This window comes from Schistocerca piceifrons, chromosome 2 (assembly GCF_021461385.2).
Source record: "Schistocerca piceifrons isolate TAMUIC-IGC-003096 chromosome 2, iqSchPice1.1, whole genome shotgun sequence".
Taxonomy (NCBI): Eukaryota; Metazoa; Arthropoda; class Insecta; order Orthoptera; family Acrididae; genus Schistocerca; species Schistocerca piceifrons.
Genome location: NC_060139.1, coordinates 805082139 through 805102131, shown reverse-complemented (window position 1 = coordinate 805102131; position 19993 = coordinate 805082139). Strand labels below are relative to the sequence as shown.

Below are 19993 nucleotides of genomic sequence, written 5' to 3'. Positions count from 1 at the left end.
GGGTTTTCCCGTACAACCATTTCACGAGTGTACCATGAATATCAGGAATCCAGTAAAACATCAAATTTCCAACATCGCTGCAGCTGGAAGAAGATCCTGCAAGAATGGGACCAACAACGACTGAAGAGATTCATTCAACATGACGGAAGTGCAACCCTTCCACAAATTGCTGCAAATTTCAATGCTGGGCCATCAGCAAGTGTCAGCATGTGAACCATTCAACAAAACATCATTGATATGGGCTTTCGGAGCAGAAGGCCCACTCGTGTACCCTTGATGACTACAAGACACAAGCTTTACGCCTCGCCTGGGCCCATCAACACCTACATTGGACTGTTGATGACTGGAAACATGTTGCCTGGTCAGACGAGTCTCATTTAAAATTGTATCGAGTGAATGGATGTGTACTGGTATGGAGACAGCCTATTGAATCCATGGACCCTTCTTGAATCCGTGGACCCTGCATGTCAGCAGGGGACTGTTCAAGCTGGTGGTGGATGCTCTGTAATGGTGTAGGGTGTTTGCAGTTGGAGTAATATGGGACCCCTATTACATCTAGATATGATTCTGACAGGTAACACATATGTAAGCATTCTGCCTAATCACCAGCATCCATGTCCAGTGTGCATTCCAATGGACTGGGGCAAATTCCAGTAGGATGATGTGGCACTCCACACATCCAGAATTGCTATAGAGTGGTTCCATGAACACTCTTCTCAGCTTAAACATTTCTGCTGGCCACCAGACCCCAGATATGAACATTACTGAGCATATCTGAGATGCCTTGCAACATGCTGTTCAGAAGAGATCTCGACTCCCTCATACTCTTACAGATTTATGGACAGCCCTGCAGGATTCATGGTGTCAATTCCCTCCAGCACTAGTTCAGACATTAGTCGAATCCATACTACATCATATTGCACCACTTTTGCATGCTCATGGGCGTCCTATATGGTATTAGGCAGATGTACCAGTTTCTGTTGCTCTTCGGTGTATTTGCCTCTGTTTTTCTCCTAATATCTGCCTTTTATTGAAAGTACTTTACAAATGAAGTTAAATGCATCTAGTCAATAGTTCTATATTAATTTTCATTATACAGAAGGGTCATAAAAGGAGTGAAGCAGTAAATATTAGAACAAAAGCAACAAAATCAGGTTTAAAGTCCTGATGAAGACAGGTCACTACAGATTGAACACAAAGTTCAGGGGACAAAGATTGGAAAGGAAACTGACGGTACATTTTTTTAACTGCCCATCCACATTATGCTAGCTGCAAAACTATGGTGAAATTAAATCTGAATGGCTAGCTGTGGAATTGAATATTTCTCTTTCCAAATTGAGTTAAGTGGGATCAATGCAAAAGTGTTTATGAACAAAACAGATACATCATATATTACTTACTTATTTGAATCTGGTAACACCATAGCATATAACTGAATTGCTTGTATTTCATCACCAGAATCACACAACAGTCGAGACAAACGTACTTTCCTTATTTCTTTAAGCTGATCTGAAATAGATAACATAATCAAAATAAAAAACATATTTTAGGCAATGAGTAACTTGGCTCACCAGACAAAATATTAGTCACCCCATAAAAGAGCGCACTGATCACTTTGAAGTGCCGTAGAGAACGTAGAATTGGTACCAAGTAGTCATGTTACTCTCCATTGCTGACAGATGTCATGGCAATGAAGTGATGCAAATATACCAATCTGTTGTAGAGAAGGTGGGTTTCATGTAGAGACATGACAGATTGGCAGAAAGGAATTATATATCCAGACTCACACACAGTCACACAACGAATGAAGCTGCACAATTTGTTGGTGTATCATCGTGAACTGTCAAGTGTGTATAAAATGAATGGCATACAACTTGCAGCCATGTAACATGGCTTATGAGTAACGGTGACAAAAGGATCTAACCAACAGGGACAAAAGATGAGATTCAATGCTTTGACAATGATAAAGGTTTAAAGCCTGATAGAAATTGCTGCTTTTGGTGAATAGAGGTCCATCTCAATCAGCACAGATGGAACTGTGTGCAATGGACATTTGGAGTCATATACCACACAAAAAAGCATTGCTGATAATGGTAGACATCTTCCATGGGATGAACTTCACAGAAATTGTACAGTAGTTGACAGGGCATCTAGTGGTGGTCTGACAAGTCACAATTTTGCCTGCACAGCATCGATGTACTGATAGCTCAATGAAGCTTGGAGGACAAATTTCGGGCTGAAGGTGGTCCTGTGATGTTTTGGGGATGTTTTTCATACCATAACTTGGGCCCACTCATTCATGTTACCCAAATATGAAGTCAGACGTCTGTTTCAAAATTCCTGGTGATCAAGTGTTTGCCCTTTCTTCTACATCTCCATGATCAGTATTCTGTGGCCACTCTTGCAGCTGTGTGGGGCAGCCACACAGTCTGAGGCGTCTTGTCATGGTTCATGCGAATTCTCACATCGGGGATTCGAGTCCTCCCTCGGGTGTGTGTGTGTGTGTGTGTGTATTGTTCTTTTCTTAGCATAAGTTAGTTTATGTTAGACTAAGTAGTGAGTAAGACTAGGGACTGATGACCTCAGCAGTTTGGTCCCATAAGACCTTACCACAAATTTCCAAATTTTGCTGCTCTTATCTGTCAAGATGATAACAGTCAATTTCATAAGGCTGAATGCACACATTCCTGGTTTGATGATCACTCATGCACCCTATTACACCTTGGCTGGCTAACTAAATCACATGATCTTAACACTAGGACAGAGGAGTTTCTGATTTTCCTAAAATGGCAGGAAAAAAGTCATTTTGAACCTGCATAAAATATTTTAATATTTGACTTCAATGAGTACTTTATTTTAGTGTCTGTTGATCCCTACCTTTTTGTGAGTTGTAACATTAATTATTTAACTTGATAATTAATACATTACTTACTCACTTCAATAAACAAGTTTCTTAAACTGTAGACTTTCATACATTAACTAGTTGTAGAATCTTATAGATACTTGCAATGTAAATGGTCCATAACATATTCACAACTTTTCTACACACTGGTTTGTTGTACCTTTTCAGTGGTGGCTGGTTATCATGAGCTAATGTGCTACAACACATTGAAAATAAGTTATGCCATTTCTCTTCAAATGCAAGCCAGAAGTCGCACTAAAATTATACCATTTCCTAAGAATGTGAGCCAAAATCACACTAAAATTACAATACACCATTTCTCATTGAATGAGTATTCGTACACAAATAAAACAGATGAAAACATGTTTTGCAGTGCTCTCTCTGTGATAACTAGTAACCAGTGTCGAGTGCTGAATTGGTGGTCAGCTGTGCTACAATCAACTCAGAGAAGAGACACAGCTCCTTGTTTTTGACTGTGAATGCACTGATGTGACATCATTCCTTCACCCAGTACTAGTGCTATGTTTCTGACAGCACCAGGCCAATATTTTTCTTGGGAATTGTGTGTAATGTATTGTATAAGTATACAATATGAGGGGTTTTGAAGAGCAGTTGCAGTAAAGGCTCCGTGGGAGAGTAATTAAATGCAGTGACTAGTAATTCATTGGTCTGTTTTGATTCCCACTGCAACAATTTTTTTTTTAATTTTATTTTGTTCCTTGTAATGTTAAACAATTAACTATAAAATTTAAATACATTTGAACAGTTCAGTTTATATACATAAAATTAATGTATTCAATTTAGTTATGATAACTACTCTTGTAAGTCAAAAGTTTATAGATGATCCTACAAAAAGCGAGTATATGTGTAAATTTAGTATGGAAGGTTTTTTTCCATAGCAGGTACCACAGCAATGAAATTATTAAAGGAAGCCGGCATTTTCCACTTTTGCTGTATTAATTTCATTTGTTGACAACTAGTTCTGGCTTCTAGGCCATTCTCAAGTGAGTTTGTGATTCTGCAATAGAAATCTATGCCTTATGTATTGAAATGTGAGCATCTTTAAATTTGTGTTTTCTATTCATTCTGGTGCTCAAATGCTCACTTGTTGGTTTGACAGCTTTATTAATTACAAAATTTAAATATATTTAAGTAAGTAATAAATGTATAATGCCAGTGTACATGTCAAGCTGTCAAAATAAAATAGCATTTGTGAACCGAAATGATGAGAACACAAATATACAGACACTGAAATTTCAGTATGTAGGATATACTTTTCTATTGCAGAACCACAAAATCACTTTAATATGGTCTAGAAGGCTGAAACTAGCAAAAGTGGAAAATGCCATCTCCTTTTAGTAAGAAAGTGTTTTCTGTAGATGACCTGATAAGTAGTCCCCTTACCAGTAGATCTTAGGAGGAGGAAGTGAAATTTAAAAGTGATAGGTAGGTCTTCTCCAAATGTAAATCAACAACAAAAGGGAGTGGGATGAGGCTCACCAATATGGCTCAAACTTTGTTAATAAAAGCAGGTAGATGCCCCTTTCAAGTTCATGGAATATTTCACTAGAGTGGGCCATGGGAAAAGGTAAAATGCTCTCTAAAGATTTATGTGTAGAGTATGAGGAAACTTCAAGTGACAGATCTTCACGAGTGATAGACTGGCAGCTGAGCTTTGATTCCCACTACTTCCATTGCCTCCCCCCCCCCCCCCCCCCTCACACACACACACACACACACACACACACACACACACACACACTAAAAATTAATGTATCTATTAGTTATGATAACTACCCATGTAACTGAAAAAGCTATATGCTACCACATTGTAGAGTGGTGGTAAAATTTTGCGCAGCCTACCTCTGTGCCCTTTACTCAAGTCATTGGAATCTGTTAGATGCACTTAGCATAGGTGATTTCTGTTTTACATGCATATTTCCTACATACAGATTAGTGGCACTTTGCACAGTTGTTGCTAGTCTTGTTGCCTTTGCTGAGGCTGATTTGACACTTCTTCCACCTTCTAGGTGATTTTTGTCCCATATCATCCTCTTTGGTCTGTTCGTCTTCCTGAACTTTCATTCCCTTGAGTTCATACCTCAGATCGAGTATGAATGTTTTCTATATTCTTGTTCATTATTATTTTGTAGATGTCTCTTGCATTCACTGCCACCATGTCCAAGACAATGTAGTAGTATGCATCAGCCATCTCCTACATGCAACCACTGTTCTGTACTTGTGGGCCATTTGATCAACAACATACACCCCATATTTTATTGCATTGTGGAATGTTGTGGTATTATGTCTCTTCTTTCCTTCTTTGATTATTGCTCCTTCAGTATGCAGTGTACTCACAAGAAAGCCGTTTTTATTCTTCTTTCCTTGGTATACAGTTATCATGTGGCATGTGTTGTCAATGTGGTGCAGTATGGTGGTGGATTGTATTTCAGCATTTGGCTTCTTTACTTAAACAGGGTTCTCACGACAGATCTTGTTGATTGTACCAAGTAAGGAAGTTTGTTTTCTTTGAATTTCTTAGCAATTTGAAAAGACATGAAAAACTTATCTGTCATCACCTTTCTTCCTTGAAGTAAGTGTGGCTCCATTAGATGCAGAACAACATACTCTCTGTGTGGTTGCTTTCCTCTATGTATGTACTCTTTTCCAAGGTATGGAAAAGTATTACACATACACTTTGTCACAACACTGGGAGCAATGCAGAATCTGAGACCATGTTTGTCAGGTTTGTTGCCCATATGTTTTGCTCAATAATAGTTGCTCATGTAGGTTTATATTTTCTTGAATGTAATAAGTAAAAATACTCTTTTCTATGAACTTTCTCCTCACACACAAGAGTGAATTTGTTAGCTGACAGGCTTTCAGCCTATGTTGATCTTTGATTGAACAGAGAAATCTGAGAAGCTCCTGAAATCTGTTGTATGTTATAATATCCTTGATGAAAATAGGCCCCCAAGAGTATGAGCAAAATCATCTCCCGACATTCCTTTTGCACAAATGAAACCCCAAGCAAGTATGAAGGCTATCAATTTTTCTAGCTTCTCAAGTGATATGGTCCAGTCATTGCTTTTTAGTACTTTTTTAGCATTTTGCTGTGCTTACATTTCCATGAGATGATGTGCTGCTTTTTCAAAAATAAGATGCAAAGGAATTATGACAGAGTCATCTACTCACTGGTAAGTATAAGCAGTGGGACTGTCTCTCTCCTGTAGAATTTTTACAGGCAACCTTCTTCCAGAAGATGAAAAACTGGCAATCAACCACTTGGTTCCATCCCTCACAGCCATCTTTGTAGAGGCATTCAATTGACCTGCTCCAATGTATGAGGTGAAGATTGACATAGATCAGCATCTGAATCCTCTTTCACTAATTCCTACTTGTTCATAATGTCTTCATCTTCATCTTCACTTGTCTCTGGTAAAAAATCCTTGTCAATTTCTGATTAAAAGTTGGAATTCTCTAAGATACATATCATTCATCAGAAAGTCCACACTGACAAGATATGTTCAAAAACATCTGTCATGAACAATAAATATTACCAGAATGAAATGATATAAACTGTGACAGATTGGAAAGCACGCATGCAAAGATACAACAAATAGCAGCAACAACTCTGCATGATTGCTGATTGTTGTTGCTTCATTACTGGATTATCTGCATATCTTTAACAGAGAAATTGGAGTGGTGTCAAATCGATCCCTTCTGCCATTCTAGGTATATCAAATGAAATGTCCAAGAAAATATTAATATTTCACTAATCTTAGTACAGAATCACAATGAGAAGAAAAAAATTAGGAAAATTCATATGATTTCATGATAAAAATAAAAAAAATAGATATGAAATTGTGGGAAAAATCATGACAGGAGTCATTTTGATCCCTTCCACCATTCTGGTGTCAAATCCATAGCAAATGTCTAGGACTATTTGGAACTGTGAGTGAAACAAATCAATCCATGTCCTCACAATTTTTTAGGTGTAATCACCTATCTACATCTACATCTATACTTTGCAAACCACGGTGAAGTGCATGGCAGAGGGTATGTCCCATTGTACCAGTTGTTAAGGTTTCCTCCTGTTCCATTCATATATAGAGCGTGGAAAGAATGATTGTTTGAATGCCTCTGTACATGCAGTAATTATTCTAATCCTATCCTCATGATCCCTATGTCAGTGATACACTGAGGGTTGCAGTATATTCCTAGACTCATCATCTACAGCCGTTTCTCAAAACTTTGTTAATGGGCTTTCTCAGGATAGCTTATGTCTATCTTCACAAGTCTTCCAGTCCAGTTCCTTCAGTGCCCCTGTGATACTCTCACACAGATCAAACAAATCTGCATCCATTTGCGCTGCCCTTCTCTGTATATGTTCAGTATCCCATGTTAGTATTATTTGGTGCAGGTTGGTCCCACATATTTGAGAAATATTCTAGAACCAGTCACACAAGTGATCTGTAAGCAATCTCCTTTGTAGACTGACTGCACTTCCCCAATATTTTGCCGATAAACTAAAGTCGACCACCTGCTTTACCCACAACCTAGCCTATGTGATCATTCCATTTCATGTCCCTACAAAATGTTACACCCTTGTATTTGTATGAGTTGGCTGATTCCAGCATTGACTCATTGATATTACAGTTAAGAACACTACGTTTTTTCATTTTGTGAAGTGTGCAATTTTACATTTCTGAACATTTAAAGCAAGTTACCAATCTTTGCATCACTTTGAAATTTTGTCAAAATCAGACTGAATATTCATGGAACTTCTTTCAGATAGTACTTCATTATAGAGAACTGCATCATCTGCAAAAAGTCTGATTTTACTATTGATATTGTCTGCAAGGTCATGAACAGCAAGAGTGCCAAACACACTTTCCTAGGGCACATCTGAAGTTACTTCTACATCTGACAATGACTCTCCCTCCAAGATGACATGTTGTGCCCTCCCTATCAAAAAGTCCTCAATCCAGTCACAAATTTCACTTGATACCCCACATGATCACGCTTTTGACAATAAGCATAGGTTTCAAATGCTTTTCAGGAACCAAGAAATACTACATCTGCCTGACTGCCTTGATCCAAAGCTTTCAGTATGTCATGTGAGAAGACGCGAGTTGGGTTTCACCTGGTCGATGTTTTCAGAATCCATGCTGGTTGGCATTGAGGGGGTCACTCTATTCAAGATACCTCATTATGTTTGAGTTCAGAATATGTTGTAAATTATAGGTTGCAGCGATCAATCGTCCTTTTTAAATTTCATTGTGCAAATCTAGATTTCAGCTAGAAGCTAGCCATTCCCAATGCACTCTTATTTTTGCTCAATGCATGTAATGCCTGTTGGTTGGGCTTCATCCACAGTTCATTGAGTAGCATTCAATGAACTGTGGATGATGCCCGACCAACAGGCATTACATGCATAGAGCAAAAATAAAAGTGCATTGAGAATGGCTAGCTTCTAGCCAAAATCTAGATCTCCACAATAAAATTTAAAAAGGACAATTGATCGCTCCAATCTATAATTTACAAGTCAATATAACAGTCAATGAGTGCAACAGCCTTCTGAATGGAAGATAACCTGATCAGAATATGTTCTAGGATTCCACAACAAATCAGTGTCATGGATATAGGACGGTAGTTTTGTAGATCACTTCTACTACCCTTTTTGTAGATTGGTGTGGCCTGTGCTTTTTTCCAAGAACTGGTCATAGTTTTTTGTTTGATAGATCTATGATAGATTATAGTTAGAAGATGGGCTATCTCAGCTAACTCCATCTGGATATAACAGACTTTAAGAAACTTATGGACTCACTTCCTTGCCAAACAGAGGCCATTATCAAGGCTAAAAAAATGCTATTACACAGTGTCAGTCTCCTGAGTGTAACTTTTTTTTTTTTTTTTTGCTCAGGGTGCTTGGAGTCTGTGTATCTGAATACTACTGTAACATCAAAATAGCGTTTCTTTATACTTAAAACAATTATTTAGTGCTTTCAGTTTGCATTATACACTTACCTAGGCTAAACATGCTGGGCCATCCATCATTTTCATACCAAAATCTGTCTCCAAATTTCAACTTGTGAAACATTTTACTAATAATACAGTTGAATGTAGGCCCAACCATGCTTCCTGGCAGAGGCCTTTCTGCTATTCCTGCTGACCAGAGGTCCACATCATCTGGATGGCTACACAAAAAAACATGTACAATGGTTAGTATCAATGATTAGTATCAAATGTCATGTGCAATTTGTTATAAATATGATATTACACAAACCACTGTGGAAGTAGTTTTGATGTTCAGTTTATGGGAAAAAATTATGGCAGCATGTCTTTGTATACAAAAGAAGAAAGCATCTGTGGGAAACACACAAACTTTTACAATTAGGCAGCTTATAAGGTTTACTTTATCGTACATAGCACAGAGTTGCAACATGGCTTTCTGCAACTAATGAGATACTGTTTTCCATCTGTTTGTTTGAATATTAAAAGGTTACCAATGGATATCTGCAAAAGTTAAAGTAAACATCTGCACATAAGACAATTACCACAAAATCTTTCAAGGCTTACAATGAGTTATTAGTTCACCATAACATCTGTAGAAACTACTGACACATGTACGAATATAATCAAAGGTAGTGAGTTTTCAAAGAAATATAGTTAAACAGAATAAAGGAAAATGCTGCTAGTAGAAAACAACCAAAGAAAAGAACCTTAATTCTCCCTTTCATTGACAAAGATATGACCTATGTAGGGAATTTTGTTTGTGAACATGGTGTTTAAAATCAGAGAACTGTAAAAAGAGAGTCATGATCACAGGTTTCAATTTAATGATTTTGGGCTTCCTTGTAAATCTAAATAAACCTGACCTGAGATGAACAGTGCAGCACAAACATTCTCCAATGGAGAAATGACAAAATAATATTTCTTGGTACAAATAAGGTATCATGAATTGTATAGCATAATTATAGAAAATCATTTATTGGAAAAGTAGCATATTTACACATAGCATTTTTTAATCTAGCTACACTGCAATTCAATCCATCACTTCTTTTTACCAGACTTCAAAGCACCCATTAAATTGTTATGGTATTTTAATATTATTGAAGTGCCTCTGATAATGGCTTTTTGATAGCTTGGAAATGATGCTCTTTCATATTTGGTTTAATTTTGGAAAATAAACAAAATTACAAGGAGCCAACTCCAGAAAGTACAACAGATGCTTCAAGACTGTGCAGACTATAAAAATTGAAAACTGCATGACAGAGCTATGTAAGTGTCTGCATTGGTATGCTGAAGCATCCACAGTTTGCTTTGCTGCAAATTGGGTTCTTTTTTGCAAAAAACATGTAGCCATTTCATAAACTCCTGTTAGTGGAACTCACTATGACCATTGCACAGTTATGTGACTTGTTCACACTTCTGCACAGAGAAAACGTTGTGAATGATGAGCTTATCATCCTCCTTTTAAGCTTGCTGCTTTGAACTTTCACACCCACTTGAAAAATCTAATTCTCTTTACAAGACACTCTCTATAATGACACATCATTATTTAAAGGATCACTGAATCCCCCTCATCCTGTTCTCACAAGAAACATCTTCACAAGTTACTGCTGAAAAATCATGATTACTTTCCACTGTCACAATGAGAAAATACAGTTGTACAGAAACAAAACTGCAGTCAACATTCTTGACTTGAAAACTTGTAACAATGAGGGAGAGAACAAGAACAGAGTAAGAACTGCCAATCTTCCCATGTTACTATGATGGTCAAAACATACTTATTCCATCAACTTTATGTCATATCTTATAGATCACAGGGCTACTTCTATAATAATAAGCCCTGAGACAATAAAAGACATGAAGGGCTATGTTGTGCTAGATACCTTCCTTAATCATCATGACACTCAATTCTAATAAATTTTTGACTTCCCATTACACAGATTCCGATTTAGAATCTTTCCAAATTTTTTTTCATCTCAGGTTTTATTCCATAAAATGAGACTCTGATAAGCTTTTGATGTTGCCACCTGCCTTACACCTGATTGGTATTTTATAAAGTTGAACCTCATACAATATTATCTGAACACCTGCTTGAAATTATACTAATTAAATATGAATTCTGATTGAAATTACTGGGAAAAGGAATTAATTCTAATCTGCAGCTGAGACTGAGATACATAAACTGCTGGTCCTTAAAACTGATATAAACTTAGAGAGCTAGAAGAAAATCGACCAAATAAAGGTTTATTGGAACACTTGATCTAGGTTTCGACAATTTTAAAATTGTCTTTTTCAGAAGGTATAATGAAGCTCGTTACATCAGATGCTGATTAAGTACACTGAATAAAGCCAAACAGCTCTTGCATATTCGACATCCATCTTGAGAACACAAATAATCACAAGCCATGACTTATAATTGCAGCACTACAGTATTACAGGTGTGCAGATCAAATGCCAAGTACAGAAATATTGATTCATCACTTCAGTCTGCCTATATACACCAGTGATATTTGAGACTTGAAATGGTCTCTGGAACCACATAGTTTCATTTGATTAAAAGCACCTATTGCTGGGTTTCAGGGAGGATAGTTGTGCACAGCCACAATGTCAGGGTGGCATAGTGGTTAGCATACCTTCCTAGTGAGCAGGAGACCCAGTTTCGAATCCCAGTTTAGGTACAAGTTTTCATTTGTCACTTCAGACTGCACATATACACCGGTGATGTTTGAGCCTTTAAATAGTCTGTGGAACCATATAGCTTCATTAGAAAAGAAGAATACATGACTAAATTTCCAGGTGCAAAATATAGTGCACAGAGCTGCCACATTGGGCAGCAACAATGACCCTAGCCTGGCTGGGCAGTGAGCTGAGCTTGGATGTCCTATCTGGATATGTCACTTCATGATCCTACATCTCTATGCCAGAGTCAACCAAACATGATATTTGATGAATAGCAATGTTCCAGTCTCTTGGCAATCCATGAACAGATTTTTCAGTGGGTGGGAGATCTGCAGTAGGGGAAGAGTGGGAACAGTGATACAGTGCGAACAGTGAGACATTAGTTTTATCTCTGAAATTTTGGTTTCAGTTGTTGGTACCTACTGTGAATGTGGTAATCATTATTATTTAGTCTATGGATTTCCACGTTTCATACTTGACATTCTTGTTGTGATTTTGTTGTTGGTATATTTGCGCTTAGAGGTAAGAAATGTATATTTTCACTAAATTTACGTGGCTGGTTTCTGAATAGACCATTGGTATTTTCAAATCATTCCATTAGTCACTCAAAACTATGGTTTTCCAAGGCATATAAATCCCCTTCATTGAAATGTTGCTTTAAGCCAAATGTGTTTAGGGTCATTTTGAAAAAAGTTTGCAACTGGGAACAGTGAGACATGAATAATGAGGGTACAGTGAGACATGTCTCACTGTTCCCAGTGCTTGTTCATAGTGTCTGACAATGCATGCTTGCTGTATAAAACAGTGATTTCTCTAGATTTTAGTATGCAAACTTTTCTTTTAGGTCATAAAATGCCCAGGAGAAACAAGATTGATAAGGAAATAGGAAGGTTTTCAGAATCTTCAATGATGGAAGCTGTCATGCTGGTGATCGAAAATAAAATGAGCATCAGGAGTGCATCTAAGCCGAAAGGCTTATCCTTTCAAACAGTTAGTTGATACATTAAGAAATATCATGAGGATGACTCTTCAAATATGTGTCCTAACTTTTCAGTGAACCGCATTTTTCCACCAGAATTGGAGCTTAGTTTGTGTGAATATTTAGTTGTGTGTTCTAAAATGTTTTAAGGGCTTACTATGAACAACTGCCATATTTTAGCTTATGAATTAGGTATTAAAAATAACATTGTTTTACCCAAAACCTGGACTAAAAGTGAGAAAGCATCTATCAACTGGATGAAAGGTTTTCGACAGAGATTCCCTAAACACTCTCCTGTTTTACCCAAAACCTGGACTGAAAGTGAGAAAGCATCTATTGACTGGATGAAAGGTTTTCGACAGAGATTCCCTAAACACTTTCCTCAAACTCCAGAAGGATGCAGCTTATCTAGAGCTACAGGCTTTAATAAATTTAATGTGTCAAATTTCTTTGATAAACTGGAAGAAGTAATCAAACATCATCCAAATTTGGCTGATGGGTCACATATTTTCAATCTTGATAAAACTGGAACAACAGTGGTGCAGAAGTCACAGATGATTTTGGCCTTAAAGGGTATAAAACAAGTTAATAAGGCAACCAGTGCAGAAAGTGGAACACTGGTTATGACATGTTTTATTATAAATGCTCTCGGTAACAGCCTACCCCCCATCATGATATTTCCACATGTGAATTTTAAAGATCATATGATATTAGGAGCACCTGCTGGAACATTAGGTCTTACCATTAAAGGAGGCTGGATGAACTCAGAATGTTTTGTGATGGTCATTCATCACTTCATCAACTTCGCTGCCAGCTCAAAAGCAAATCCATCTTTGTTACTGATGGATAATCGTGAGAGGCCACCTCTCAATAGAGGCAATAGATCTGTGCAAAGAGAATGGGATAATAATTCTGACAATTCCACTGCATTGCACCAATAAACATTTTCAATTTACAATGTTGCTCAGTGTGTGGGGATAGAAAATCCCTGAGGAATGACTCCTGTCAATGTCATTGCTGGATTTAATAATACAGGAATATTTCTTTTAGATCGCCATGTGTTCAATGAGGATGATTTTCTTCCATCCTCTATTATTGTCAGACCTCTAAATGAAAGCCTGGAAACACACACATCACCCGAAAAAGACCTTAAACCTGAAACTGATGTCGGACACCCATCACATGATGAAAGTGAAGCACAGTCTATAGCATCCAGTTCTTCACAATCACATAGAAAATCTGCATCAATGTCTTATTTCTCTCCAGAACACATATGAGGTTTCCCAAATGCAAAACCAAGAAAAAGTTGCAGTCGCCGACAGCCTAAAGGAAAAACAATGATTGCGACCAACACACCAGAAAGGAATGAACTTCAAATGAAAATGAAACAAAAAGACATTAAGGGACCTAAAGCCAAGCGAGCTTTATTCCTAGTTGATGAAACTAATGCTGACAGAAGTGAATTAATTTTGCAAGATTCTTCTTATGATGAGACCTTTTATCAGACACAACTGATTTCAGAAACAGAAATGGTTAACTTTGAAAACTTAAAAGTGCTCACCCAAAGTGGGTGACTTTGTTTTAATAGAGTTTGAGGCAAAGAAGAAAATATATTATGTAGGAAAAATTCTTTCAACTGTATGAGAGTCATCCAAAAGCAAAGTTACATTTCTTAAGAAAAGTTTGAAACTAGAGAACAAATTTGTGATGCCTGTAGTTCCAGATATTTCATTCATTGACACCCTACTAAAATACACAGCAAAACAAAAGACAACAATCTGCTGTTTCATTTAAGATCAACTTTGCTTCTTATGATGTTCATTAGAATTTGAGGCACTGTCTCACTGTACACACCATTAAAAATTCATGGGTACAGTGAGACACTTTCATGATTAATTTTTTTAAAAGGAAAGACAATACAATTAAATATTATTGTACCACTTTGAACATACTTAAGCACAGTATACATGGTTATCACAAGATATTAAACCGATAAAGATATTTTTAAAAGTGTACTTTGGATTTCAACTTTCACATCTCACAGTTCCCACTCTTCCCCTACATGCTAGCCATGATAACAGCTGAACATCCTCTTTATCAAGGATGCTCAGAAAAGCATGGACAATATACGCTCTTGGGCCACCCTACTGAAAAATAATCAGGGTGCACATGCAGACAGGAAAAAAAATTCCAGATTTTCCCCAGATTTACCAGTTAAAAATAACTTTCTCTTGGGTGAAAATACACTTTTTCCTGGATAAAAATACACTATACCCCTGCTGAAAGTACTTTTTTGTGAATTAAGTGACAATATACTTTCCCTTGACCTGTAAAATGTATCACCCTTTGAATGGTGTAGATTTTATAAATTGGCATGAAACTTCCTGGCATTTTATCAAAAAACGATGTGTTTTGGAAAGCTCTTTGATGCACAGCAACTCTTACTCTGCATATTTTTCTATTATGAAAGTATAAAGACGAATTCCACCAAATACAGCATGGCAGCTTCTGAAAAACTGAAGTTGAGATTGCATTGTGTGATCGGCTTTCATCAGCCAATCATAGCTCATGTCACGTGATCTTGCCAGACAAGGATACCAGATATTCACAGCATATGATACATTATGTAGTCAGCCAATAAAAACACCATAGTCAAGTAGTTAGAAGACACAAAAAGGAAAATTTAATGGTTTAAATTAATATACATACAATATAGCTACAAGAAAAACTAAGCTTTCACATATAATATTGGTCTTCAAAAAATTTTTGCTGCTTTTTTCTGAGGGTGTGTTTAGGCAGGATTCTAAGAGCACGGCTTCAATTACGGCAGCTGAGTATTTCTGTTTAGCATGATTATAAGTTTCACTGCTGTGCACCGAAAATTTCATGGGTTACACCTTCCATTGAGAACGTCAATTTTTCTACAGAAAAACAAATTATGGATAAAATTGCTCAAAAACTCACTCCACACTTTTTTGATCGATAGGAAAACTTTTTGCCATTGTTACTGCATAATTTGTAATCTATGAAAGAACTAAAATAATACGAAAAACTAACATTGAAACTTGGTCTTTTTCAGCATGTGTTATCGCTTAAGATATATCAAACACAAATATGCCAGTAAAATTTTAAATTATGGCATAAATGTCTGACCTTCTGGACTCACGCTCAGACTCTTTCCATGGGCTGCTCCTCAGTGTTAAGTTTTGAATGAGAGTCTAATGCTCCATAATTTAAGAAATTCATCACACAGTCTCACATGTAACACAACTATCTTGCGTACAAGGAAATTTACTTTGAAAGTAATGCTTCTCAAACCATCATTCACAATATTTTCCTGCAACCTGTTAGATATCTAAACAGTTGTGACATCACGCTCATCGATACGATGTCCACGAGAAAGACACATTGAAAGTAGGGGTCTGCACACATTCAATATTTATTGACAACTTCAGTTTGTCAAACCTTCAATATACTGAAGCGACCTCACACCATCAATAATATTGACAAAAATTGTCAGTTGACGAGGTGGTTTTACAAAGTTAACATATTAAATACCCAAAAGAAAGTTTGTGCTGCGATTATATTAGCTATAGCTTGTAAGCAACAGAAAATAATGAAAAAGAGGAAATGATTCTGAGAGTCGTTAAAAATGGAGCAGCTGGGCACATGTTAATTTCCTTGCTGAAATCTGAACCACAGACCCAAAAGCTTTCATAAATTATTTTCCTATATGTCCCACACTATACAATGAGTTATTAATGATGATATGAGACCAAACAAAGAAGTAAAATATATTTATGAGAGAGGTAACTACAGTTGACAAGAGATTAAGAGTACCATAACTTTGAGATTTCTGGCAACAGGCAAGTCATCCAAATCGAAGTTTAGTTCTGTAATATCAGTAAACACCTGAAACCTGTGAAGCAATTGCAACTCTCTGTCAAGGATATGTTCAGATAATTAATGTAAAACATCTCTTACGACTTGTGATAATTTGGTTAAATTCACATGCATTTCACAGACCTCTTACTAGTCACTACAGATACATGGCATACATTTTTTGAAGAGGAAGGGTTTTTCCAAACTGCTGTGTAATTCACGAACCTATGCATTTTTTTTTTTTTAATTAATAAAGTAAGCAGTGTTTTTGAGAATCCTCCATTGACCTCCTAAAGTGATATATACAATGTTTACCATTGCCTTAACCTATATATAATGTTTTGTGTTAAAAGACTACTTTGAAAAATTGAATCTGAGGTATAATTTGCCCGAAGGTGAATTGAAAACATAAACAGTGCACACTAATGCTGTGTGGCTGGTTCATGAACCCTGTCAACATATGAATGGCGGATATTGTTCGACTATTAATACTTGACCTCCTCACATATTCAATATGAATTGATAGTATTGAGAATATTTTAAGGGCCATCCATAGGCCAGCTGCTCTTCAATATGTTTTGTATTGACAGTACGGCAATACAAACCCTTAAATGGTCAATATATTAACGGTTTGGCAACATTATTAAATGTGTGAGAGGCCCTATTATTACAAAGTACTGCATAACCTTTGACTCATTTTGCAGTCAGCAGATGCCTGTGTGTTCACTGTGTTTTGTTGTTATAAATGGCGCATTTTCTTTGCAACCGAAGTTTTATTTTGGTGTCATTCTCTCATTTATGTTTTATGGCCACAGTATTATTCTGGAGTAGCAGGCTAAGATAAAAAACTTTGTTAGAGTATCAGTTTCTACCAGTTAAAATTACAAAAATTTAACTGAAAACTCAAACAGTGTAAAATTCCCAGAATTCTAGAAATTTCCACGTTTTCTCGGATTTCTCCCAGATGGAAAAATTAAGGGATTTTTCCCAGTTGTCCCAGGGCATATGTACCCTGATAATGGCACAGAAAACTTAAGGTATGGCACAGCCACTAGACCTAACATGTCAGAAATTTAATGGCTGCTGTCCAAATTACCACTTGCGTGAACCAGGGTGATTGTGTTCTGTAATTAGTGGCATGACATTCTGTCACACTAGAAACTTAGCCCATATGATAATTGTGAGTGCAAACTTAAAAAATTTGTTCTCATTGGAACCTCCAAATATTGATATTTCCATCAGGCTGCTAAATGCAGATACAGAACTAATCTGGAAAGACAAAGTTGTGCCACTCTAGGGTCCAGTGTTGTCATTGGGTGCATCATTGTTGGCTCATCTCTCTCCTCTCATGCCAACGAAAGCAGCAGCAATGGTCTCTGTGCTGACAATACATGGTGCTGCAGACGTAGTCACACTATCAGTGTGGATACCTGTCTAGCTCAAACAAGCCATATCCTGACAGAAGGTACATGATGTGGCTGTATGATCCTGCATGGCTGAGCAAACTAAATATTTTTCATCTTGGGTGTTACTCAGGCAGAATACAGAGATTTCCACAGCATTTGGCATGGTTCTCCTGAATCCATCGATTTTTGTATTCACATGACAGTCATGGGATCCCAATTGACACAAGCTGCAATACTGTGGAATGACTAATCACAGTCTCATAGGATATTACCCTGCTGCCATCAGATTCAGCATGAGCTGATCAGTTTTTCTCCTTCTTACATGAGGTATAACATGATCTTCTCACAGACAACATATTTTCAAGTGCAATTTCTGAATAAGAAATACATTTTGTAACCTGTTCTGATACAAAGAATGTGAAATGTATTAAAGTGCGCATCATTTATGTTGGCGGCCGAGTTTAGGTTCGTTCTGCGCATCTGACGTCACAAAACACAGTCAGCCAATGAACAGAGAACGATGTTTCCAGATCTCGACTGCAGTGCAGAGCATGGATGAGTGTCTTCAGTTTTAGAAACGTTCAGTCATAAATAAAGTAATAGAACAAAAGCAATGTCTTGATAGCAGACTTTCTTTTATAGAAAGTTTGAAAAAAGTATTCTTTATACCAATTGCTTCATATTCTATAAATTAATTAAACCAAACAAGCAATAACACTCCTAATTCAGGCTTTTTCGCAATAAAGAAGAGCGGTAATTGTTTATTTCCTATTGCACTTCGACGAAGCGTGAGTAATTCATAGTTATACCAACAGTGTGTGTCAATATTTTGCATGATGTGTTAAGAGTCCTCATGGCGTTCGATAGCTGTGTTAGCGTAACGGTTAAGGTATTGGGCTTCTACATGAAGGGTTATGAGTTCAAACCTTGTGCGATGCTTAATATTTTCATTATTTAAAAACAATATCGAAGTGCCTTACTTCACGAATTATATTCGTTTGAATGCAATTTTTTGAAATTTCTAGTGCTTTGTCTCTTCATTAACCCTTTCGCTGCTGCAGACACGTGCTCCCCGCATTCCGCGCTGTGCATGATTTTGTCATCACTGCACTGCTCGCCTGTGCACACACATGGTGTTCCCACTGCTTTGACACACTTATCATTCGATTTCACAAAAACTATTTGCCCCAAAAATTTGATTTTTAGACGTCTTCTTGACTGATACCTTCCCCCCATAAATGACTTAATTTTGTTTCGATGTTCAACACAGTTATTATGCAGCATTAAATGTAGTAAACCATTGCACGAAATTTTGAAGAGTTTGCAGAGGTCCATAGCGTATACTTTCCGTATAGTCGATTTTAGTTGCCACAATGTTGAGAATGAAATGTGGACAAGGTACCTAAATTTCATATAAAATTTACTATATAACAATATCTCATTTAATTTAAGTACCACAAAGGTGTCGTATGTAATATTGAGAAATATTCCGTCTTTCGCGACTGTAATAAAAGTTTTATTTACACCGGACGCGCTTGGCTTTATTTTAAAGCACTTCAATCAGTGAAAGGTATGGCACATACACAATGGTACTCATGTTCTCTTTCTTGTTTTTGTTCCACAGTCGCAGTTTTACCAATGGTACTGAAATATATTCCTCCTCTGCAACTGTAATAAGCGACTTATTTAGACCAGACGCGTTTCTCTCCTTTGAAGCATCTTCAAAAAATGGTTCAAATGGCTCTGAGCACTATGGGACTCAACTGCTGAGGTCATTAGTCCCCTAGAACTTAGAACTAGTTAAACCTAACTAACCTAAGGACATCACAAACATCCATGCCCGAGGCAGGATTCGAACCTGCGACCGTAATGGTCTTGCGGTTCTAGGCTGCAGCGCCTTTAACCGCACGGCCACTTCGGCCGGCGAAGCAGCTTCAGTGGACAGTATTTTGTCTCCTCCATTGCCAAGTCACCTTTCATAGTTTTGTGCTGCGGTAACACAATATTCAACGTTTGTGTTGGCTGATCAGTGTTTTAGCAAATAAATGATGTTTGTGTGTGCCACAAACTAAAATTATATCTGACATAGCTCAGAGCACTTCACTGATAGATGGTATATTCAAGTCCTAA

The 19993-nt window shown here is 37.1% G+C and overlaps 1 protein-coding gene across 1 annotated transcript in view; it reads right to left on the bottom strand.

Moving 5' to 3' along the window:
• The window catches only part of LOC124775874 (peroxidase-like), a 152158-nt gene that overhangs the window by 14047 nt on the left and 118118 nt on the right, over positions 1-19993 (bottom strand). Inside the window, exons 13-14 of the mRNA XM_047250707.1 lie at positions 8933-9102; positions 1401-1509 (exon numbers count right to left, since the gene is read on the bottom strand). Coding sequence (XP_047106663.1) covers positions 1401-1509; positions 8933-9102 — 279 coding nt within the window. The remainder of the gene's footprint in view (positions 1-1400; positions 1510-8932; positions 9103-19993) is intronic.